We start from the raw sequence: 25,723 nt of genomic DNA on the forward strand, positions 1-25,723 counted from the left end.
ACATATTAAAATGATTTAAAAATATAAAAAAATGATTAATTTAAAAAATAAAAAATTATTTTTTTAAAAAAATACTTATGCAAGACAATACCAAACAAACTTTTCCTTAAGTCCAACCATAACATACTAAGCTTATGTAGCGTTTGAAAATGTATTTGTATATGTGCTTTTATAATATTTATCTTTTTGTTAAAAAATAATTTTTTTTATATATTTTGAATTGTTTTGATGTGTTGATATTTTTTTAAAATAAAAAATATTTTTTAATATATTTTAATAAAAAATTCATTTTTAAAAATAATTACAATTATATTTTAAAAAATCACTTAATATATTAATGAGATTGATTTAAAAATAAAAACTTGAATATCCGAATTTAGAAAATCAAAATAGACAAAACCATATAAATGTATCACGACTCATCATCACAGCATAACACAGTTAATGCCGCCGCACATCCATTCTCCCCACTGTCCCTTGGCTTCCTGGTCCACCCGAGAAAAGCAATGAAAGAGAGGACATTTACGTCATTACAAAATACGGACTCTGCAATTTACATCATTACATAGGGACATTTACGTAATTAAGAAATTAAAATTAAGGGCAACGCATTTGGGCGGGAAAATGCTGGATCCCTCTCTACCTCACCCTCCCGGCATCACATCCCCAATCCCTTCACAGTCCACAAGGGTTTTCCAAACCCATTCCTCTTCCTCACTAAAAATCGCAGTCTCTCCACTATAAACCTCATCAAGATCCTAAAAATGAACGGCGAGAGCCGGAGATGGGACCGCAAGGACCTACGGCGGAGCTCGAAGAAGCAAAAGCTGATGCGCACCGCTGAAGAAGAGTTGGAGTCCAAGCTCGGCTTTGATCTCTTCACTGAAGGTGATAAACGTCTCGGTTGGCTCCTTACTTTCTCTTCCGTAAGTCAATCGAACTTCTTTCCCTGATTTTTGTCACCTCAATATAATAATAATTTTTCTTTCCCTAATTTTTGTCACCTCAATATAATAATAAATTTTTTATTTTTATTTTTATTTTTTTAATCTTTAATGATTTGCAGTCTTCTTTGGATGATGAGGAGACTGGTAGAGTCTATAGTTGCGTCGATCTCTACTTCGTTTCTCAGGTGAAGAACCTTTACATAAATCTCTAACTGTTTTTTACAATTCTTGAATTATTTTATTTTATTTTTTATTTACTTGAACTACTATCTCTCTCGAATTATAGGATGGTTCGGCTTTCAAATCGAAGTACAAGTTCCGTCCTTACTTCTATGCGGCTACGAAGGTATATTGTTTTTTTTCTGCCTTTGATTATATCTTTTTATTGTTTTGTTGGAGTTTTGATTTCAGTTAGAAATGCTTGTCTGATGCTGTTGGTAATGTGGTTATAAATTGCAAATGTTGTAGGAGAAAATGGAAATGGACGTGGAGGGCTATTTGCGACGGCGATATGAAAGTCAAATTGCTGACATTGAGATTGTAGAGAAGGAGGATTTAGATCTTGTGAGTGACTTTCTCTCTCCCTCATTCTCTTTTAATTTTTAATGCATTGCTAGCCTTATGCCTTTAAACTGTGATTTATATTTGTTTAGGTTGTATCTCTTTTGTGATCACATTTTCTTTTCTTTGCTTCCTCTGCCTGCTGTCACGACTTGGGACAATTTTAAAGCTTCAACGGTGCTCTGAAATGATTGGTTTATCTCATAATTATAATTTCCACACAGAGGTTCTTATTTTTTGGGATTTTGAAATTAGCAATAGGGGTGTTTATAACCGACGTGACATGTTTTGAGGCAGACCTGGTGCATGAAAATTGGAATGTTTTAGGGCTACTCTACAGGACCATGTTAGATGCATGTAGTAGAACCTAGATAAGTAACTACGTACAAGCAGAATTAAAACCTAGATCACTAACAAATACAAGCAGAGTGGTAGAATAAGTTCTAAAGTTTCCTAGGAATCACTAAGCTAGGATCTCAAAATCACATGTGAGATTGGATGCATCAATATCCCCTGGGTACTGAACTTAACTCTCACAAAGGAGGAGAAGTTGAAAACTTTCTGCTCAATTTTAAAATGAGAAATGCAACCCTGAGCTTATCACTAAGGATGATACTTCTGAGTGAAGTGCCTCACCGCTAAATCCTGGAAGCACCTTTCCAAAGCCAACAAGAAGATAACTCACAATCTACTTAGATCCTTGAGGGAAAAATGTTCTAGGAGAGGCTATCTTAAAACTGGTCACTATACAACTAAATTCCTTAGGATTGAAGTGTTCTTGGGAGTAACCCTGCTACTAGCATCAAGACTTATCAGCAAACAGCTATATTCCTAGATAATTCAACCGTTACTGATGACAGGTTTACCATTCTCATTTCCCCTTAAAATGAACAAAGAAAACTTTCATTCCATAGAGGGATAAACAATGGTATTATTAATCCTTCACAAATTTGTGATCACAGGGACAATTATTTGTCAGAACAATCAAGGCTTTGATGTACGAGTCATTGGACTTTTGACTCTATATTTTATGACTTGACCATGCCCTGCAACATCTAAATTGGAATTAATCAGTTACCATTGGTTTGCAGTTAGAATTTTGGGGATGATTGTGGCAGAAAGAATGGAAGGACAATATGATACAAAAGCTATTGAAAAGATCATAGATAGCAGAATTAGTTGCATCCGCTATTATGCTCCTTGAAAACTTGTTTGTTCCCTTTGCTGTTTTAAATAATCACAAGGTTCTCTTTTTTTGATTACTTCACGTGTAGATTTTTTGTTCAAAGAAGAACTATATTTCACGAAAGATGCAAAAACAACACATCATATATTTTATGCACACAGCTGCTTGTTGTGTATATCTGAGATTCTTCCGTAGTTTCATTCCTTTCAGTTGAAATAACATTTTAATCTATATGTTTTCTTTATCTCTGTACAACTCATATTTGTCCCTGGTAAGATGAATAGGATTTGTTTCAACCTGCTGATTAACATTATCTATCATTTTCTGTTATCAGCGTGGTTGCTTCCTTGTTATTCTGCATTCACTGCCAAGCTAATGATGCCTGATTTCTTTTGCATGTTCCTTGACAGAAAAACCATTTGTCTGGTTTACACAAATCATATTTAAAAATATCTTTTGCTACCGTACAACAATTAATGGATGTCAAGAGAGATCTGTTGCATGTTGTTGAAAGAAATCAGGCAAAGTCTGATGCAGCAGAAGCATACGAGTCCATACTAACAGGAAAAAGGTAAAAGCTTGCTGGTCCTACTTTACATTTCATATGCATGAAGCAACAAGTTGTCATGCTTGAAATGTTAATAGATCCCTTCTTCAGTAAACAACTGCCTGTCTTTCACAAGGCGATTTTAATGCAAGCATAGCCCTGAACTTTTGCATCTTATTCTTCGGTGGGTGTTGGTTCTAATTTGTTGTTTGACTAGCAGGGAACAAAGACCTCAGGATTTTCTTGATTGCATCATTGACCTTCGGGAGTATGATGTCCCATACCATGTTCGCTTTGCCATTGATAATGGTATTTCTTATGCAATCCTGCTGGTCTTTAAACTAATTTATGATATAATTTTTGTGCAGTCATATGAAGTTGCATATTCTATTAATGAAACCCCAGAATTTCATGGTTTTCAGATATACGTTGTGGCCAGTGGTATGATGTTAGTGTCTCTAGTACTGGTGTCATGCTTCAGAAGAGGACAGATCTTCTGCAACGTGCTGAGGTTCATGTTTGCGCATTTGATATTGAAACAACCAAGCTTCCTTTGAAATTTCCAGATGCTGAATATGATTTGATAATGATGATATCATACATGGTTGATGGACAAGGTTATCTGATTACCAACAGAGAGGTATCTAAGATGGGTTTTATCTTCTCTATTTTATTCATCTTTTGAGAAAATTGGCATTTTGTGATTCTTCTTTGTGGCACATGTTCTCATTCTCAGAGCCTTTCACTATTTAACAACTATATAGCAGTTATCTCAATACATCTTTGCTGAGTGCAATTGGCACTACTCATTCACTATATTTACAAGCAGATTCATCCACTGGGCTTGTATGCATGTTTTTGTTTTTTTGTTTTTTTTTGTGTGTGAAGACATGCCTGAGAATGTATGATTATTGTAAAATGAAAGTGGGATATGATATGGTTCTGATGAGTTTGGACAAGTTTGGACTTGTATGGGTGTTGCCCGAGGATTTCTTTTCACTTTATCATCTAATCACAAAATCTGAAGTTTCATTCATGTAAAGGGACATACCATCACCTGTGTCGGTGCATTAAAGGCTGTAACTTTCTATGTAAAAAACTCTTTGGTAAATTTGTAGGATATTGCAATTGATATATATGTATATATATGCATGCTTTTTATATGACTGGTTTAACATCTAGACAAATCAACTTTAACTTAGTCCTAAACTAGTTGTGGTCAGTTGCCTGAAGCTGTTTCTTTATTCATCCTTGCTTAGGGTCATATTCTCTGTGGTGAGTTCAGAAATTATGTTCCTCTTATACCCTCAAACCACTTCACTTTGTCTTCCTCATCCTTTTTGTCCCCTGAACTTGCAGCTCAGCCAGTTTTCCTTATTTGACAATATAATGGTCTATGTTGCATATAATTGACTGAACCATCTTAAATGACCTTAGTTAGATTTTCTTGTGTGGCTGTCACCTACCTTTGGTGAATATTTTCGAGTTATTCTACAGCCTTTTAGTTTACCATCCCATGCTATAATTGAAACACTTTATACAAAAACCGATGAGTCTGCTAGGCTTTAGGGTGCAATGGTAGGTGCTAAACTAACATCATTTCATTAGATTGAACTGCACTGAAAATGCTTTCTTGGAACTCCTCTAATTCTATTGTTGACATTTTTCTGAAACTATTCTCATGGATTATAAACCTAAAAAACTGAAGTGAATGGCTCTTGATTATTTCTCATCCATTTAGTTGCACTACATCACTATCCTAAAATCTATCCTGAGTTGATAAATAGAGCAGTTTAATGTAAACATTTTCTTTCTGAATTAACACAATTTCTTAGGTTGTCCATTTGTTTCCCCATCTCTTCTCTTTCATTCTCAATCTGTTTATTTGAACTCTTGACATCTATGTGTTTTACTCTAATCTTCAGTGCGTGGGGGAAGATATAGAGGATTTAGAATATACACCAAAACCTGAATATGAAGGCTGTTTCAAAGTGACAAATGTGAAAAATGAGGTAATGAAAGTTCTCTGTTTAGTTGCACTGTAGCACATCCTTTTGTTTGTGTGTGACTTGTGGTTGCTTGTAGGTTGAGCTTCTTAAACAATGGTTTGCCCACATGCGAGAGGTGAAGCCTGGTATTTATGTTACTTACAATGGTGATTATTTTGACTGGCCCTTCCTGGAAAGCAGAGCAGCTTATCACGGGTTTAAGATGAGTGATGTGAGCAGCCTTTTCTTGTTGCATCCACTTGGAACTCTGAGTTCAGCATTTTAGCTTGTTTGTATTGATAAAAAGTCACAACTTTAACAACATCAGATAAACCCAAGCACTGTGCTTTTTGTTATTTGCATAAACTCCCTACAGATTAATAATCGACTTTGTTATTTTTTTAGTATTTTTTTGGCTTCACTTTATTCTTATCTGTTATCAGTTTATCTCTTGGTACATAACTGTGATAAGTAACACTAAGGTTTAGTCTTCAGGCGTTCATCTTCCAGTGCTTTCACTAACTATGAAATAGAGAGGGAAAAATCTAAAGCTACTCTTGCTCAGTTTCTTTCCTACAAACCTGATTCTTTTGATGGGACATGATCTCCTTTTTTCTGGTTGTTAGACAAAAAATGGCAAATTCAAACTATAGGAATTGGCATTGTCTTTCCTGTTTTGTGAGAAAAAATTCAGCGATGTTTTTCTAGGAAAATAAATTTTCCTGTACATTTACTTCTGGAGGATTGTTTGATTTAACTTCTCTGGGAAGCTTCACTTTATCCTTTCCTTTTCAAAAGCATTGTTAGCTAATTTTTTTTCTCTGAACTTGTTAATTGTTGCTTGCTTTGAGGTTAGAAATTTTCATTTTTCTATCTCAAGGATGACAGTTCGTATTTCTGAAGTTCAATTATAAATCAATCTATTCATGCTTATTTTTATGTTGAGTGTTTAACTTATTGCTACGTTTTTTTTCCTGTTTTTCTTAACTGAGCTTTCAGGAGGTTGGATTCTCATGTGACAAGAATCAAGGGGAGTGCCGTGCTAAATTTGCTTGCCATTTGGATTGTTTTGCTTGGGTCAAACGTGATAGTTATTTGCCTCAGGGAAGCCAAGGCCTTAAGGTGCAAACATTTATTTTTGACATTAGACTCTGAGTTTATTCTTATGCACCCACAATCCAGCAGAAGATTACATGCACTTTCAATCATTAGCGTAACTTTTGAGTAATACTTTGAGCAATGCTGTTAGAAATGTTTTCTGTGTTAAGTTGGAACCATCAATGAATTTGTTCTCCTATTCATCATATAAGTTTTCATGATTGGATATATCCAAGTAGTTTCTCATGCATTGAAAAATTCTGTTAAGAGGATATGTAGCTAATGCATGATTCTTTGCATGACAGATGTGTTTGTCTTATGGTTACTTTTCGATCACTGTTTTTTTTTTGGTTATGTCAAATAAATATTCTTCAACCTGGGAAATTGCATGTGAAGTTACAATTCTGAAGTAAAACCTAGTGAATTAAATGCATCAAGTTCTTTTGCATTTCTTTGCTTGAGAGTATCTCAATACCCCAACAAACACTCACTTGTGATCCTTTTGGTTTGAACAAGTGGAGTACATGGATTTTTGAAGACTCTAAAGGACTAATCCATATCCTGAGAAAAAAAGTATGTTCTATAAAGGAAGCCTATTTTTTAGTTTGTCACTTGTTAGGCATGGTTGATCCTGAACTTGGATAGGAAAGAAGGGTTTCGCATATCATGATTAGTATGGAACAAGTCATGTCTTATATGACATGGACTCAACTGATACAGAAGTAGTTTAGGTAAACTGATCTATAATTGTGATTATTTCTGATTATGTCTAAAATGCTCTATTAGTTCTTTTGGTTGAAAGCCTCTTAGGACTGGAAGACTAAATTGCCTGAATAACACCCTTAGTCTTTGGGCGGGGAATATTGCACTTTGCATTTATATTACTCCTGTAATATTTGTAGTTTACTTATGCAAGTAAGCTTGCTGTATCTCTTTATTTATTATTTATCGAGAAGTTACTAACTTTCTTTTCTTTAATCTGTTTCAGGCAGTTACAAAGGCAAAGTTGGGTTATGATCCACTTGAGGTGAATCCAGAGGACATGGTTCGCTTTGCTAAAGAAAAGCCTCAGGTATTAGTTTGTGGAAACCAAAGAAACTTGCCCTGAAACATTTTTGACTAGTGCATTTCTTTTTTGGCAATGAGCACTGTCGGTTTTCACCCCCTCTGCATTCTTTCCATGAATCACAGCTCGATGGTCTTTTCTTTCCAAGTTAAGATTGTTTAATCTTCATTCTCTACATTGAATAAATCCTAATACTGTCTTGTTTTTGCATAATTTATTATAGATGATGGCCTCCTATTCGGTTTCTGATGCTGTTGCAACTTATTATTTGTACATGACCTATGTGCATCCCTTCATTTTCTCTCTCGCAACCATAATTCCTATGTCACCAGATGAGGTCTTACGCAAAGGTAGTGGGACACTTTGTGAAATGCTTCTGATGGTGCAGGTGGGTTCTTGTGAACTCTATGGTGCTTGTTCATTGTGCTAAGTTTCCTTCTGTCTCTCACTTCTTTATTGCATTTTCTGCAGGCGTATATGGCTAATGTTATCTGCCCTAACAAGCACCAATCTGACCAAGAGAAGTTCTATAAGAGTCACCTTCTTGAGAGCGAGACATATATAGGGGGTCATGTGGAGTGCCTTGAAAGTGGTGTTTTCAGATCTGATCTTCCAACCAGTTTTAAGCTTGATCCTTCTGCTTATGAAGTGAGTGTTTCTTTCAAGCAATTGATAAGACTAACACGCCAAATACTACTTTATTTTTTATGTTCTCAGGTGTCATTTTCACCTGTGCGTTTATTCTGCAGAGGGGCCATTCCTTCTGGTTGGAACATTTTAAATTTTTTCAATAAAATGATTTATGTGCCTGAATACATTAATGCGTATTGTTTTGTTATGAAAATTATTTTCTTGAATAGGATTCATTTTCAGCTCATGTTAGCCAAGGCAATCTCTCTGTCTGGGCCTGACTCAATATTTCTTTTTTAGTAAACAATTTCATAATTAACATCATAGTTCCTACTTGGCTGATGCTGGGGCACTTTGATTTCCAGCTACTTATCAAAAACCTTGATCGAGATCTGCAATATTCTATAAGAGTAGAGGGTAAAATGGACCTGGATTCAATCTCCAATTATGATGAAGTGAAGAATGCTATCATGGAAAAGGTGCTGAAACTCTCTCTCAAATCAAATGTTTTCGTTCTTATGCCATGACTGTTCTCAACATTGCTTGATTTGATTTGATTGGCCTCTCTTGTTTATGGATTTCTGTATTCTTTATTATTTCTTGTTTTGATTTGCTCTTTGGAGGATGTTCCTGGTTTCTCTTCCTTCTAATAAGATCTTCACCTGTTATCACATGGACAAAAAATCTTACTCACAATCCTTTATCTTGTGCTATCAATTATGCAGACATTTGTCTTACGTTGTCAACTATTTGTTTTACTTAATTATTCCATTTTTCCCCTGAATTGTGGTGTTGCCATCTTCATGTTCCATGGAATATTGGGAAAGATATGTTATAGCCTAGATACACAATTACATGCAATAAGAACAAATATCGAGAGGATAACATGCATTCCTGAAATGTTTCTTCTTGTTCAGCTAGTGTGTTTGAGAGATGAACCTGTTCGTGATGAATGTCCACTTATTTATCATCTTGATGTGGCTGCAATGTATCCAAACATTATCTTAACAAACAGGCTTCAGGTAAGATGGCTAATAAGTACAAATAGTAGTTTTTTTTTTTTTTAACAATTCATGTTTTTTTTAATTTTGTTTATCTTTGCATTTTGGTTAGTATATCAGCATGGGGAAATAGTGTTTGGTGTGAAAAATTGGTGGTTGGCTGTATGGGATGAAAATGGTGTATCTATAACTGAATGTCAGATTCAATATCGATGTATACTTGAATGCAATATGCAGCAGTCCATTATATTAATATAGGATTTGCACTATGAGCAAAGTTGGAGCTGTGCTGTTTAAAGTCCATGTAATTGGAATCCAATAAGTGTTATAAACAATCAGACAGTTTTGACTTGCCATAATCATGTATTGGAAATATGTGGAAATGATAAGAAGTATTTATAGGTCTTACCATCTAATGCTTAATTTGCTTTAATTGATGATAAGATGCAGTTTGATAACCTCATCATGTTTCCTTTAGTAACTTAGAATCTGAACCAAGGCAGCCAGAAGACTGCCTTTTGTCCTGCCATCATTTATCTGAAGTAAACATAAAGAGGGCATTTGGGTCTGTGTTTGAAAAGCGCTTCCAAAAAAATTTGAATTTTTTTTTTTGCTTTGAATTAATATTTTTTTTGATGTTTTCAAATTATTTTGATGTGCTGATCTCAAAAATAATTTTTAAAAAATAAAAAAAATATTATTGGCATGCTTTTCTAAATGAAAATCACTTTGAAAAGCAACCACAACTACACTTCCAAACACGCTTAAAGTAGGTATGGGGTTTAATGTTATAGGTCTTGAAGCTTGTTCCCCACATCTTAAGAAATAGTGCCTTGAATATTTAGATCAAAAGGATTCTTCTATATTTATGGGAGTTGTTCATGTTTGTTTCATCTTATGATCATGATGCAGCACTGATCTTGACCATCGCTGGAACAGAATTCTCCAAGTTTAGTGAAGAAGCTTGTACCTTGCTTTGTTTTTAGATATGTTTTTGAAAAAAATATTTTCTATATATTATGCTTTAAAATTGCCCTTTCTACTAGTATTCAATAGTTTTGGGAAAAAAAAAAAATGTAAAGCTTGGGTTGAATGAAGGTATTAAGAGTGAAAGGCTCCTTTTGCCTTCAAATCTGGGTCAGTAAAGAGAAAGAACTTTGTTTAGGAGTGTTGGCATTTTACTCCATTGCACTACTAGTCTTTGTTATTTATGGCTAGTTGGTTATTTCATTACGCAACTGGAATTTTCTCGTTTGCTTATGTGAGTGTCTGCTTCATTTCTGCTGCCCTCTGCTACTCATTCCATGTTGTGGAATTCATTGTCCCGCCTTCTTCCCATATGATATTAGTCAATTATCATGCTGTACAATGTCATGATACTAGATTGATGAATTCTAATGGCAATCATTTGGCCTTCTGAGAACCATCTTTCTAGTTTGTACATCATAGGTATTCCATCAAATCAGACATGCATGGAGAAGCGGAATAAAAAAATACACATAATTGAGAGGCTTTGATTTTTTTTCTTTCTGTTTATCCCTCTCCCTTCACATACAAATCTTTGCAATCAACATGTAGTGAGGTTTCTTGCTCAATTGCAGCCCCCATCTATAGTTTCAGACGAGATCTGTACTGCTTGTGACTTCAACCGCCCAGACAAAACTTGTCTACGGAAGCTTGAATGGGTTTGGCGTGGAGAGATATTTATGGCAAAGAAAAGGTTCACTCTTTTCCTCTATCTCCTTGTGTTTTTGTTTTTGTTTTTCCTGTTTGGCATGAGATCAGGAATAATGCTGATAATTGCTAACAACATGCGGTCATCACTTCTCACAATTTCAGTGACTATTATCATTTGAAGAAGCAAATTGAGTCCGAGTTTGTTGATGGCACTGATGGTCAGTTTTCAAAATCTTTTCTTGATCTTTCCAAGATGGATCAACAATCAAAGCTGAAAGAGCGTCTTAAGAAATACTGTCAGAAGGTCTGTTTGTCTGCTTGAATTTTTTTGACTAACATGAACAATACCTATCTTACTAGTTTGTGCTTGCCATAGGCATATAAACGGGTACTCGACAAACCTGTTACTGAAGTTCGAGAAGCTGGGATCTGCATGCGGGAAAACTCATTTTATGTAGACACTGTTCGTAGGTATGCAATTTGGATTTGTTGTGTCATTAGTTTTCTGTGCTTAGTTTTTATTTCAACAGTCATCTCTTTCTATGCACTGTTGCATTTTATTTCTGAAAGCATGACAGACATTTATTTATAGTTGAAACTTCATGTTTTTGTTTTGAAATAACCTCTTATATTTTTCTATTTCCTTATTTCAAGCTTTCGAGATAGAAGGTATGAGTATAAAGGGCTTAATAAGGTTTGGAAGGGGAAGTTGTCAGAAGCCAAGGCTAGTGGAAATTCTATTAAGATCCAAGAAGCACATGTATGGCTATTCTCCAATTTTTTCAATATTGATAGTTGCATTGTCTTTTGATGGAGCTACTTTCCTATACTTTTCACCTTTGCTTATTGATACTTGCAGGACATGGTAGTGCTTTATGATTCGTTGCAACTTGCTCACAAATGTATTCTGAATTCATTCTATGGATATGTCATGCGCAAGTGAGTCAGTGACTTCTGTTTCTTTCAGATATCATAACATGTATTTGGTTGTTTACATGTGTCTTTGAAATGTTTGCATGATACTTTTAATTGTTTGCGTTTTAGGGGTGCAAGATGGTATTCAATGGAAATGGCTGGTGTAGTTACATATACAGGAGCAAAAATCATTCAGAATGCTCGTTTGCTTGTTGATAAAATTGGAAAGCCACTTGAATTGGACACAGATGGTATTTGGTGTGTCCTCCCTGGATGTTTTCCAGAGAACTTTACTTTTAAAACAAAGTAAGCTGCTGCTCCTTTATGATTCGCATGTCTGTACATAATTATGGCTGGTGATAGTGTCATCATTGCTTTATGCATCTTGTTTTCTTCATTTGTATAAAACTAGTCCGTAAAGTACTGGAAATGTTTGTTTTTTCCTTTTCTATGTTAACTTTCATTTGGGAAATATGTAATTTCAGGGACTCGAAGAAAAAGCTGACAATCTCGTATCCATGTGTTATGCTCAATGTTGATGTGGCAAGAAACAACACAAATGAACAATACCAGGTTGACCTATATTTTTTAGATTATGTTCCTACATGTCTTACTTCCACAAGTTTCTTGTTGTGGTGGTTCTGGAATTCTCTATGTCATCATGAGTTTCTTTTTCACTGGAACTATAACAATCATAAGATGTTCTTACTCTTTTTTTTAAACAGACACTCGTAGACCCTGTAAATAAAACATATGCAACTCATAGTGAATGCTCAATTGAATTTGAAGTGGATGGCCCATACAAGGTAATTTGGAATTGTCATGTTGTCATTGAATTACAAATGCATATTTTTTCTTGGTATTCTGTTATCATTTTGTTTTTGTATGATATAGGCAATGATTCTTCCTGCTTCCAAGGAAGAAGGAATTTTAATTAAGAAGCGATATGCTGTTTTCAATGATGATGGAACCCTTGCAGAGCTTAAAGGTTTTGAGATCAAGCGTAGAGGTGAGCTGAAGCTCATCAAAGTTTTCCAGGTATCTCTTGTTCCCCATCTTGTTGTGTTCTGCAGTTACAAACTCTACATCTCAAAAGATTTTTTTAAAATGGTCTAAAACTAGAATGTTCAACCTGTAAAATTGATTGTTCAAAGATTGGTGGTTATACTGGGCCCAACCAGTTGGACTGTTATGGTGTTATGCCATAATTATTTCCTTCTAGATTAACTAATTAATTGTATACTTTAAAATTCTTAAAAATGTAATTCTCCTGGAGCTTTTGTATTCCCACAGAAGTCTATTCCCCAGTTAGGCCATGTGAAAATAATATTATACGAAGATGCAAGTTGAATTGTAGTGCACATGTGGTGTTGGTAGCTTTCTGTCTCAGTTAAGGAGCGAAACATACTGGCATGTGCTTTTGGTGAATTTGTAGATCTAAAATAAGTCATTATTTCAAAATGCAGGAAAAAAATATGATTATAAATTATACGGCCATGCCATTCAATTAATACTTTTATCTTGGCAGCATAAAAAAATGCCATGTACTTCTTCCTTTTTTTCCTTTATCATCAAAATCCATTTGCTTCTTATTGAGCTTTCAAAAGTGTGGCAGCAGATAAATATTTGTAAATGTGAAGCACATTCGCTTAAGACTTTTATATTGGCAACATAAAAAAATCTCATGAATCCATGAACTTCCAATGACTAATCTGATAATTATAGAAACTATGAATTTCCAATGACTAATCTGATAATTATAGAAACTATATTTAACAGAGAGTAAAGAGGGACTCATTGAATACACTGCTTTCCTGACAAATGACATTTAAATTTAGATTTTATCTTTTTATATGCGTGGGATTATGTTCTTGTGACTTCTCCCCCTTGTTCATTTATGCATGCCTTTATCACTATATGCTATGAGCAAAGCTTTCAAAAGTGTGGCAGCAGATAATATTTGTAAATGTGAAGCACATTCGCTTAAGACTTTTATATTGGCAACATAAAAAAATCTCATGAATCCATGAACTTCCAATGACTAATCTGATAATTATAGAAACTATATTTAACAGAGAGTAAAGAGGGGCTCATTGAATACACTGCTTTCCTGACAGATGACATTTAAATTTAGATTTTATCTTTTTATATGCGTGGGCTTATGTTCTTGTGACTTCTCCCCCTTGTTCATTTATGCATGTCTTTATCACTATATACTATGAGCAAATGAATATATTTATTTTAGGTGATTGCAACTTTAAATGCTGGAAAGTCTTTACCTGAATGTTTGCGTATTCTATAGAGGGAGTTGTTCTGAAAAATAACTCAGTCTTGATGCTTCCTTCTACTTTATGCTTTTCATAATTAATCTGTGTTTAGATGCCACATCTTTTTTATTGAAGTAAGAATATCGTCTGATTGTGCATGAGATGCTTTTCTTGCTTGCAGGCTGAGCTTTTTGACAAGTTCCTCCATGGGTCAACCTTAGAGGAATGCTACTCAGCTGTAGCTGCTGTGGCAAACCGCTGGCTGGATCTTCTTGATGTATGTAAAAAATCATTTTGTTTTAGTAATGATCTCCCCTAATAAACAATGCTGCAAAGTTCCTCTGCGAGCTTCCTTTTCCATTTCCTTTTCCTCCGGCATGCCCCTTTCTCTCCTTTTAAACTGAGGATGTTTTGTTTCTGAATGCATGATTATTTCAAGGGCTACTAGTGGAAATTCCTTTAATTGTATCATTCTTGTTTTACTCTCCTTTCAGAATCAAGGAAAGGATATTGCTGACTGTGAGTTGCTTGATTACATATCTGAATCAAGCACAATGAGCAAGTCCTTGTCCGACTATGGTGAACAAAAGTCATGTGCAGTAACTACTGCTAGGCGTCTTGCTGATTTTCTTGGTGATGCAATGGTTAAAGATAAAGGATTGCGTTGCCAGTATATAGTTGCATGTGAACCAAGGGTATGCTTTTTGTTTTAGCTTAATGATGCACTGAATACTGATTATTTTAGGTGAGCATGAGGCTCAAAGAATTTTATAGTGTTAATTGTCATTTTAGCTCCATCTTACTTCCACTATTGCTGTGGAATTAAGCAACTGGAGATAGGTTTCAGTATGATCAAAGAATCACAATTTATATGTTGGACTATTGAATTTAGCCATACTATCGAGTGTTGAATTGTTCATCCTCACCATATGCCAGGCAACAAGTGGGCTGACTCTATGGTTTAATAACAAAAATGAAATTAAATTGATGGCAGACTATGATGCTTTGTTAGTATCTATGCCTGCGAATGAACCAAACTCTTCATGACCTGCCTGGGTCTGATCCCAGAACTTGTTTGGTTCAGGTAATTTATTTAATAAACGAACACAAGCTGCTCATTTTTAGGCTTGTTTATTAACTGGATCATGCCCAAACAGATTTAACCTTGTTTTTCCATGTGAAACTACCTTGAGAAGGGAACTAATTAGAAGACTTTGGGCAATAGTCTACACTATGAGTTACACCATTGAGTAGAACCAATTATATCTGGAATGTGGTTGTGATGTTTAACTTTGTTTCAGTTTGCATGCTAAAAACAAGCATATCTGAATTTGGTTTGGTTATTCACGCATACAGCTCAAGCTTGAACCCAAAATGAGTGTACACCCCCATGTTTTGATCCAAGTGAAGCTTGAAATTTCCTAAATCCCTGTCATGATGGCAATCAACCCAATGATTTAATGTACTGGGAGGACAGGCCCTTACATTCAATGATAAGGCAATATACCCCATACCTACCACTTGACTAATATTGATTATTCAACAATATCTTTTGGCTGCCATATCCATGTATAAATCTTTTTAGATGGTTAAGCGGTCGAGATTAATTAATCAATTTACCAGTGCTACATCCATGCCTCTTCAAGTATTTAAAATATAATTTCATTTTGTTTGGATGGATGATTGTGTTCAAGATTGTTTTAATTAATCAATTATGGTGTGTGCAGGGAACACCTGTTAGTGAGCGTGCTGTTCCTGTTGCAATATTTGAAACTGATCCCGGTAAAACTCAACCTTTTTTCCACTGATCACTTTCTGTTTCATTTATGTGCTTTACAGAGTAGGAACACATTTTCATTTTGCAGAAATAATGAAGTTCTATTTACGAAAATGGTGCAAGACTTCTTCAGATGTTGGTATCCGCTCCATCATTGACTGGTCTTATTACAAGCAACGACTTAGTTCAGCAATTCAAAAAATTGTTACAATCCCTGCTGCAATGCAAAAGGTTAGATGGCTTGTCTGTTGGGCAGCTGAACAGATGTATCCTCCTGTAGCCTTCTTGAAATGAATTGTGTCTTTTTAGGTTGCGAACCCTGTTCCTAGGGTAGTTCATCCTGATTGGCTGCACAGAAAAGTTCGTGAGAAGGAGGACAAGTTTCGTCAACGGAAATTGGTTGATATCTTCAACTTACACAGCAGGGATGATCTCTCCGGAAAGATGGATGATGCCACCATCACAAATCATGATGAGGCAAATGTTAAAGATTTGGAAGACTTCCAAATCAAAAGCAGTTCTATAAATAGGCCTAGACCAATTGTTCGTTGTTATGATGTCAATGAAAAACGTTCAGCAAAGAAAACTGGCCAATTGAATTTTGCAGAACAGCAAACTGATAGTGTGCATGATTCACAGCCAGAACACAATACTTCCTATGCTGAAAATATTGACAGAAATGTAGATTATCAAGGATGGCTTGAATTAAAGAAGAGAAAATGGAAAGATATTTTAGACAGGAGGAAGAAACAAAGGTACATTATAATTTAGCTAAGAATGCATAAAGTCCTGTGTGCTTCGATTCAAATTAAAAAATAAAGAGATTTCACTCCCTTTGAGGCAAGCTTAGTTTTAATACCACATTTAGCTACTTGTCCAGGAGGGAATAAATTTCCCTATGATAACCTCAAATATTGTTCAAGTGCCATGGGCATTGTGAAAAAGAAAACAGCACACACTCTGATTCAAGCTTAGTTTTTCATGTTAGAGGATTGACTTCCTTAACAATTTATGATATGACAGTTCACTACATTTTCGAGCTCATTGAGGTCTTCCAGACAATGATTTTGCAGTGGATGCTCCTCCCTATATTTTTTTTTGGTGCTTGTTCATCTACATGTCTTATGTCTTTATGTTCGAGGTTGCAGGATGCTCTACTGGGAGCTGTGGTATTTTTGTGAAGGGTGTTAATGATGTGCTTTGGTGAACTTTGGTAGGTTGAGCAATACAAGGACTTCACACCATGTTACTGGTGCATCTGAACTGCTGGGTGGTCTAACCAATCATAAAGGAGCTCAGCGCAGAACTGGAGTTGGTTCATATTTTACTACACATGAAGTAGCACTAACACGATGCCACTGGCAGGTTTGTAATTTCTATCATTTAAAAAAATTGGTAGCAATGAACTTAGAACATTTGGCCACAGATATTGCTTTGTGACTGCCGTATCTCTTCTTGGGTTCAGATAATACAGCTACTTCCAAGTTCATGTTGTGGCCAATTTTTTGCATGGGTTGTTGTGGAGGGAATCATGCTTAAGATTCCTATAACTATTCCACGAGCATTTTACCTCAACTCTAAAGCAACCGTGATGGAAAATTTTCCTGGTAGGCGTGTCACTAAGACGCTTCCTCATGGAAGGCCGAGCTATAACCTAGTTGAGGTATGTCTATAGCACATCACTTGTAGGTGGTTATTTCTGGTCTTGCCATTTGCCTCCCAGTCTAATTTTTTTGAGTATGATTCCTCGATAGGTCGTTATAGATGAAGACAAGTTCAGGAAGGAAAGCAAGAAACTAGCAGCTCTTCTTGCAGACCCAGAAGTTGAGGTAAGCATATTAGAATGCATATATGCTGCTGAACTTCACATGGTTCTCACTGTGTGGTTATTCATGTGCAGAAGCCATTGAGGTGGATCTGTGTTTGATGTATTTCCCTAATAAGATTTATGTTAATGCAGTCTTGAAACATGCTTCAGGAACTGCAGATAACCCTTTTATTTTTACACAAATTCCTTTGATCTGGCCCTTCAATTTCTGATATATTTCTCTTTGTGCACGCTTGCTTATTGTTACTGGTGCCCTCACTTTTTGAGTGAGTAATTTTTATGAAGAGCGAGATTATTACTGAATCATGTGGATACCACACCTGATCTGGTTGAGCTCTCCACTTTGTCTTCTAGGAGATCTTTGCAGTGTTGCCAATCTCATATTTTATTATCACTAACTTCACTTTTGAATCTTTAAGAAGGTATTCCAACGCTGGCAAGTATTTACAAGTTTTTATCAGTGACCTTCAGCTTTGATGATCTGTGATCTAATCCTCCTTTGAAATATATATAATTACTGCATTTAAGTAATTAATGTCATGGCATGGATGTGATAAGTTATATATTGTGATAGTTTTACATGTTTTGTTGAATTATAGTTCTGCTCAAGATGATATTTCATAGAGCTGCTTTAGTGGCTATTTTCTCCTTTTTGTTCCATAATATAAATGGATATTCAAAAGTTTCTGCAAAACATGTGGATTCATGAACCAGGTAAAGGGCAGTTGTTTGCAAGTTTCTAATGAGAGGGTTATTATAGTTTTTGAAATTGCAAGATTTTATTTGGTAATTGATTAAACTGCAGCAGTTGCAGTTTTCTTGTCTTGTGATATAATTTTGATTTTTCTTAATTTAAAATTTTTGAGCAGGGGATATATGAATCAAAGGTGCCATTGGAATTTAATGCAGTAATCCAAATTGGTTGTGTCTGTAAAGTGGATAAAACTGCTAAAAAACGAAATGCCCAGGATGGCTGGAGTCTGAGTGAGCTGCATATGAAGACTACAACAGAATGTTCCTATTTGGAGCAATCAATATCTTTCTTTTACATATATCATAGGTAACTCACTGTACCGTATAAAGATAATGCTTTATTATATATGAGTAGGCTGTAGTACTTTAATATTTCAATAGTTAAAAATTGACCAGGAGGCCTTTCCTTAATTCAAGCTTTACAATTCTTCTATTTGGAGCATATTTCACTGTTATTTGTCTTTGGTTTAAATCATTAGCATATAAGATCGATAGTTTAGGATTTTAAATGCTCCATAACTAATCAATCCAGCATACAACATCTGGAACTGGAGATGTACCCTGAGGGGAGAGAGAGGGGGGTGTTAAGAACTATTGAACTGTTTCTATCTTATGTGTAATGAGCAGGTTGGTTTAGTTACTTAAATTGCATACTTTTCTGTTGAATGCTATTTTTCTTAAACAATAAATCCAATTTCTTCAAGAATATTTAAGTTTGTTGTCAGGTTCTTTTCCTATCCTGCTCATTTTCATTCTCATCTTGAAGCCTAGTATTCATGCTAATTGCTCATTTTTTTAACTACCCACTACAGCATCTCTGAAGGACGTGCTATATATGTCATTTATTTGCCTGCATTGGGGACGGTATCTGTTGTGGTTGTTAATCCTTACCAAAACAAGGATATAACACCATCTTTTCTTGAAAGACAATTTCGGGAAGCTTGCCAAGCATTGTCAATTGAAGCAATACCTCCTAGGAATAGTATTGTTTTCAAGGTGAATTAGTAGCCTTCCTTTTCTTTACGTGGCTTGCTCTCTTGGCTTTCTTCAACTGCAGTAGCTCTTATGTTTGTTGGTTAATCTTGGGTGCTAATTTCAGGTGGACTATGTTGGACATGTCAATGATGCTGAAAAGATTTTACAAGGAACAATTAGCGAACTCAGGTTTTACTCATAGCAGCTAATATGTAGCTTCAAAATCTTGATAAAACACATAAGATTCGAAGGACAGCTGTTGCATTCATCTCTCTATATGATTTAGTTGCATCATCATGGATGCTGCATCTCTTCACCAACTGCAGAGAAAAGTGAATGGATTATGTCTACCATGTCCACAATGTTATAAACTCATAAAGACATGTAGGCAATAAAATGGTGTCCTCATTACACATCTGTGCTCATGTGATATTGTCATGTATAAGTGGCCTATTAAGTGAAAATATCATGCGTGGTGCATTTAAAACTCCTGAAGGTTTTCAAATTCCTGAATTTGTTCCGAGTACATATCAGTGACTTCCTATCTGCTATATTGTAGGATTTTGCTGAACTTCCATCATCTAGATATAGTCATGAGATTTCATTTGTTTTTTCTAGCCAAATAAAATATGCTTGCTTATTTTCTTTGATTAACAGAGACAAGCATCATGGACCTACACTTGCTGTCATTGAATGCCCAAATGCACACTTGATGAAGTCAGGTGTACCAGCTCTTGATGATTTCCCTTGTGTGAGCATACCTTCGAATGCTCGTGATAGTCAGTATCAGGTAAAATAATGCGAAATCAATAGCTTCTTCACATACACAAGTTCCTTTGCATCGGGTTACATTCTTTTCACTGCTTAATTCTTGTGCTGTGCATTGAATAGGTACTTGGGTGGCAACAAGCATCTGCAAAAATTGGCATGCAACGTTCTGCTGCATCATCTCAGTGGTTGAATGAAAGAATTTCTCTCTCAAGATATGCCCATGTAATTTTTTTCTTCTGGAGCAAATTGTTAGTCCATCTGTCCCTTTTGCTTATATAAATATAAACATTTTAAATCTGCTGTGCAGGTACCCTTGGGAAATTTTGAACTTGACTGGCTTATATTCACGGCAGATGTCTTCTTTTCGAGAGCATTACATGATCAACAACAGGTACTTTAATGGGACAATAGCTTCCATTTTTGTGTAAATTGATTAAGATTCTCTTGCACTTGTGCATTTATTCTGAGAGGCTGAAGTTGATGGCAGCAAACCAGCCAAAGTTATTTCCATTACTCAAAGAGTTACTTTTATATATGCAAATTGTTTTACAATTTTTTCCATTCCATCTTAAGTGTATCAATTCTTGCAGGTGCTTTGGATATCTGATGATGGTGTTCCAGATTTAGGAGGTAATCATGAAGAATCTACATGTTTTGCTGATGAGGTTAGTTTCAAATAATCGCAAACAAAATTAGGAAAACCTCTAAGTTGTAGAAATCTGGATATCATTTTGTTTTCCTTGTGTAAGAGAAGTTAGTTGATCTTATTTCTAGTACACTATGGATTTTTCTTGTTTCTGTAGCAATATCTGTTTACTTTGTTGTTGTTTTTTGTGAACTTACTATTTGTTTTGAAATAGGTCCAACAACCTGTTCTAACATACCCTGGAGCATATAGGAAAGTTTCAGTCGAATTAAAGGTTCAGATTTCTTTTTGTCATTCTCTCCTTTTATTTAGGGTGTGATCTGGGGAGATGCTAAATGGCCTTGATTGCAAGTAACCAAGAGTAAATTTTCTGTGCAGATACATCACCTGGCTGTAGATGCTCTTCTGAAAAGTAACCAAATAAATGAAATGGAAGGAGGTGCTTTGTTAGGATTTGACCAGGACATGAATTCCAGTACAACTCTATATGATCAGAGCGGCTTTGACGAGGCTACCTCATCTGCATCTGGATTGCGTGTCCTGAAACAGCTGATCCAGAGGTGCCTTGCAGATGCAGTTACATCAGGAAATGTTTTTGCTGATGCAATTTTACAACATCTGTATCGTTGGCTTTGCAGGTCGTAGTGCTATAATCTTTAACATACACCTGTTATTTTTGGATTTGTTTATTCATTTCTTTTGCTTTAATGTCACAGCCCCCAATCAAAGCTTCATGATCCAGCTCTTCATCGCATACTCCACAAGGTAAATGCTGGCTTCACATGGATATTTTTGTGCCATGAGGAAAATGTCCCACCATTAGATTAGGGTCACAAGGATTCTCTGCCATCAGTCTTCCACCATCTCACTCATTTTTCTATTTTCTAGCTCGTATAATTGATGGTGTGTAGTAATTCTTTCAATATATGAATGTACATTGACATTTTTCCATACCATTAAGTTGATGATACTTCCATTTTACAATCTTAGGTCATGCAAAAGGTTTTTGCTTTGCTGTTGGCTGAATTACGCAAATTAGGTGCCACAATCATATTTGCCAATTTTTCGAAGGTTATCATAGACACAGGAAAATTCGAATTAACTGCTGCCAAAGCTTACTGTGACAGCGTGCTCAAAACTTTGCAAAATAGGTTTGTTATGCCCAACAATTATAATATATATCCTCCCTTTTTCTTTTCTTGTAATTCTTCTGTCTTTGCTGAATTGTAGAGAACTGTTCGAGTGGATTGAGCTTGAACCATTGCAGTTTTGGCATTCCTTGCTCTTTATGGATCAGGTTTGTAAAGACACTGATTGTGATCGATCATGATAAATAAATTTGTGACAGATCCTCCATATATTCAGGTTTTTTGATGTGCTATTGACACTTCAGAAATGAACTTTTTCACCAGAAATGTGTTGTACAACTTTTAAACTGTATTTGGTGTATTATCTTTTTCTAATTTCAACATTATATGAAAAATTCCCAAGCTATGCTTTTACTTTGTTTTTGTCAGTTGTCGAGGGGCTTTGAATTTGTAATTCTTCTATCATTTACATAGACTTCTCTGACATTGTCATTCCAGCATTGCGCCCTTCAATTGACATTTTCCATTTTTTTTTCAAAAGCCTCCAAAATGATGCCATTGGAATTGAAATTTGATTTTTCCATTTGGAATTTGGATTTCTTCTGTCATTTACTTAGAGTTTCTTTGATGTTGTCCTTCCATTATTGTACTCTTCAATTGATGTTTTCCATTTTTTTTATCAAAAGCCTCCAAAATGATGCCATTGGAATTGAAAACTAAATTAATAAAAGGGTTTGAATTCTTGTTGTTTGGAAATTACTGCATTTGCTTTGAAAGATCTTTCCTTTTCTTAATCTACTGAAATCATAAAAAAATGTTGGTTTTTTCGTGTTCCAATCAATTCATGGTCACTTTACTTTCTGGGTAACAGTACAACTATGGTGGCATTCCAGCCAGACCTGATGACAGTTCTCACAATGATTTGCATCATCACTCCCCAAGAGAAGAACCAAAAGTGGATATTGTGTCAAACTGGAATATTGCTGAATACCTGCCCAAGAAAATCCAGGTATCTTCTCTGCAACAATTGTGGCATGTATAAGGGACTGCTTTACTGGCCAACTAATATAATGATTTTGTTTGGTCAATATTAAACCACCCATTTTAGAATATGGTACTTCTCTTTATGCTATGATTTGTTCTTTATTTTTTTCTGGGCTGTCTTCTTCAATAATCTTTTGAGCCTTTTGCAGGATCATTTCGTTTTAATTGTCTCAGAATTCATGTTTATTCCCTGGGACTATGCACAAAAGCAAGCTGCAACAAGAGAAGCTTTGCGTGAAGGCAACTCATGTACTCCATCAATCACTATTGTAGCTGCTGAGAATCTTGAATCACACATGGTGGAATATATTAAAGGGCAGGTACTATGAGGATATTTGTCAGTGAAAGATGAATGATGTCTTGATTCCTTCATAAATTCTGAATTGATTCTTTTGATTTTCATATATGCAGATTGGCACACACTTCACTGACAAACTTCTAGGAATTGTTCGGGATACTGTTCTTCACATGAAGGGGATAAACAAATCTGAGAATGGCCAACAGATTTCACTCGGTATCCAGCAACCTGCGGGCATGAACCACAAAGGGGACCCTGCACTGGAATTCATTAAGCATGTTTGTGCTGTCCTGGCTCTTGACCAGCACGTGCAGCATGAAGTTCTGGTAATTTCTGCCTAACTGACCAGCACTAGAACATCGCATAAAATAAGAGCTAGCACAAAATTCTAATTTCTTTTTTGCTTCAACATACAAGTCTTTTTACTCCACAAGTAGTGTTTTGTTTGTCCATGATATAAAAGATAAAAAATATATAATATATTTTTGAGTTGGAAGAATTAGAATTATATTTAACCTTCTTACAAATTGATTATAGAATTCGTTTTCTAATTTAAAAGTAAATTAAAATTTTTATCATTTTTTTGCATGATGGACAAACAGAACTTTATAGATGGAACTATAATTGCAAGCTAAACTCTTAAAAGACAATTTATATTTGTGTTCCAGTTGTCTTTCAGAAATTGCTCGATATCTCATTTGCTTGCCATCATTTTTTTGCATGATGGACAAACAAAACCTTATAGATGGAACTATAAGTGGAAGCTAAACTCTTAAAGACAATTTATATTTGTGTTCCAGTTGTCTTTCAGAAATTACTCGATATCTCATTTGCTTGCCATCATTCAGGTGATGAGAAAGAATCTGTTAAAATATGTACGTGTTCGGGAGTTTGCTCCAGAAGCTGAGTTTCATGATCCCTGTCCTTCCTTTATCTTACCAAATGTAATTTGCAGGTAAGAATAACCGTATAGGTTCTTACATTCTCCAGAAGAAGATTTATCTTTAAAAAATCGTAATAAGAATTAGACTGATCGTATCATTTTTAATCTTTAAGCTTGGATGATGCTTTTGAGTCTTTTGGTTGGATGCAAGATGATGTCTAATTAGAGACAGACCTGAACCTTCTTGTGAAACCCATCCATAAGAGTTCTAGTAGAGCTAAATTTTTCTGCTGGTTAAGGTTTCTGGAAATCTCTTTGTATAATATTTATTGTTGACTAGACTCGCTGGATTTGGATTTATATAACTGCCAATTATCTTATGAACATCTGCCTCTGAAAAGTTCTTTATGACGCAATTTAATCTTCTGAGCTGAATGAATATGAACCCATACTCTTTTGAATTGGTTTCAGGTGTTAACTAGCTACCTCAAAAGGGATTTTATTTGATTACTGATAAGAACAAATTTTCAAAAAGAGGAATGGAACTAGGTTGCTTGGAGTGTAGCTTTTGGACTAGTGAGTTATGAGCTTAGTTTCCATCTGCCTTCAGTGGCATAGGTCTGGCACAGGGTAGCTAACACACTACCCGTGATTTCAGTTGAACAAATTGTATCTTTCTATGTTATGGGACTTTGATTTTATTTACTATTAGCCTTTCTTTTACTACCAAGGATGCGATCACATATTCAAGTAATTATGAAATTCTGGAACCACAGGAACTTACAAGCATGATAATTCATTCTGGTGCTAAGAACTGAATTACCACCATAATTCATGCTATGCACTTAACCAGTTGTATTTTAATGTAAGTGACACTTGAGGGGAACGATTGTAGTGGAAATATTGAACATGTTTTTTCAATTGATATCCTTTGCCCTGGAGTAGAATCAGTTCAATAGTTCAGTTCTGTGAATATTTTGGGGGTACATTTACAAGACTCCAGATTCTAGAAAACAAGTCAACAATGACCATGCCAGGTCTTGTTGCAGTACTGGATCCTTCTAATACTAGGTTAAACCGGGGTTTGTAATAAATTAACTGTTGTTGTTGACATGCGTTAACTAGTTTTCTGTAGGAATTTTGTGACAGTGGATTGCATTTTTTTTAAAACTTTGTTTCTAATCATTTGATTTATATTTTGATATAGCTTCAGCTGATAATTAGTTATATTTTTCTTCCATTTAGTTTTTGATCAGCTCAACATCTTGCGAACTCACAACTATGTTTGAACAGTTACTGCAATGACTGTAGAGACCTGGACTTGTGCCGTGACTCAGCTGTATTGGCAGAGGAGTGGCTCTGTGCCGTGCCACAGTGTGGCCAGCCTTATGACCGAGAAGTAATGGAGAATGCGCTTCTTCAAATTGTACGACAGAGGGAGCGTCTTTATCATTTGCAGGATCTGGTATGTCTTAGGTGCAATCAGGTCAAAGCTGCTCATTTATCAGAACAGTGTTCATGTGCTGGATCGTATAGGTGCAGGGAAGATGTGTCTGAATTCCGCAGAAAAATGCAAATTTTCTTGAATGTAGCCATTCGTCAGAAGTTTCAACTCCTCCAGGAGTGTACCTCTTGGATTTTAGAAGTCATCTTATAAGGAGCAAGATATACATTAATCTTATTTTCTATAGATCTGTGATAGTGTTTCCAAATCCCCTTTATTCTCAATAATTAAAAAAAAAAAGAGAATAAAATAAGAAAGCCCCTGTTAATATCA

The 25,723-nt window shown here is 35.4% G+C and overlaps 1 protein-coding gene across 1 annotated transcript; it reads left to right on the forward strand.

Annotated features, from left to right (window-relative positions):
* The first annotated feature begins 641 nt into the window (after positions 1 to 641).
* On the forward strand, positions 642 to 25,723 carry LOC105140918 (DNA polymerase epsilon catalytic subunit A-like). The gene is given in 50 exon segments (XM_011047961.1): positions 642 to 926; positions 1,067 to 1,132; positions 1,234 to 1,293; positions 1,416 to 1,476; positions 1,479 to 1,511; positions 3,105 to 3,265; positions 3,462 to 3,550; positions 3,664 to 3,881; positions 5,167 to 5,253; positions 5,327 to 5,461; positions 6,229 to 6,351; positions 7,316 to 7,399; positions 7,617 to 7,781; positions 7,865 to 8,041; positions 8,389 to 8,502; positions 8,941 to 9,045; positions 10,626 to 10,744; positions 10,864 to 11,005; positions 11,078 to 11,172; positions 11,356 to 11,461; positions 11,561 to 11,640; positions 11,746 to 11,922; positions 12,102 to 12,189; positions 12,342 to 12,422; positions 12,511 to 12,654; positions 14,065 to 14,160; positions 14,378 to 14,578; positions 15,611 to 15,665; positions 15,749 to 15,891; positions 15,970 to 16,415; positions 16,878 to 17,025; positions 17,126 to 17,323; positions 17,415 to 17,489; positions 18,358 to 18,548; positions 19,054 to 19,237; positions 19,341 to 19,405; positions 19,874 to 20,006; positions 20,108 to 20,209; positions 20,295 to 20,378; positions 20,578 to 20,652; positions 20,848 to 20,907; positions 21,012 to 21,271; positions 21,350 to 21,398; positions 21,624 to 21,784; positions 21,864 to 21,930; positions 22,593 to 22,730; positions 22,915 to 23,085; positions 23,177 to 23,389; positions 23,912 to 24,018; positions 25,240 to 25,723. Coding segments are annotated over 49 exon segments (6,486 nt in total). The 5' UTR covers positions 642 to 926; positions 1,067 to 1,076; the 3' UTR covers positions 25,604 to 25,723.

This window comes from Populus euphratica, unplaced genomic scaffold (genome assembly GCF_000495115.2).
Source record: "Populus euphratica unplaced genomic scaffold, PopEup_1.0 scaffold136.1, whole genome shotgun sequence".
NCBI classification, from domain to species: domain Eukaryota; kingdom Viridiplantae; phylum Streptophyta; class Magnoliopsida; order Malpighiales; family Salicaceae; genus Populus; species Populus euphratica.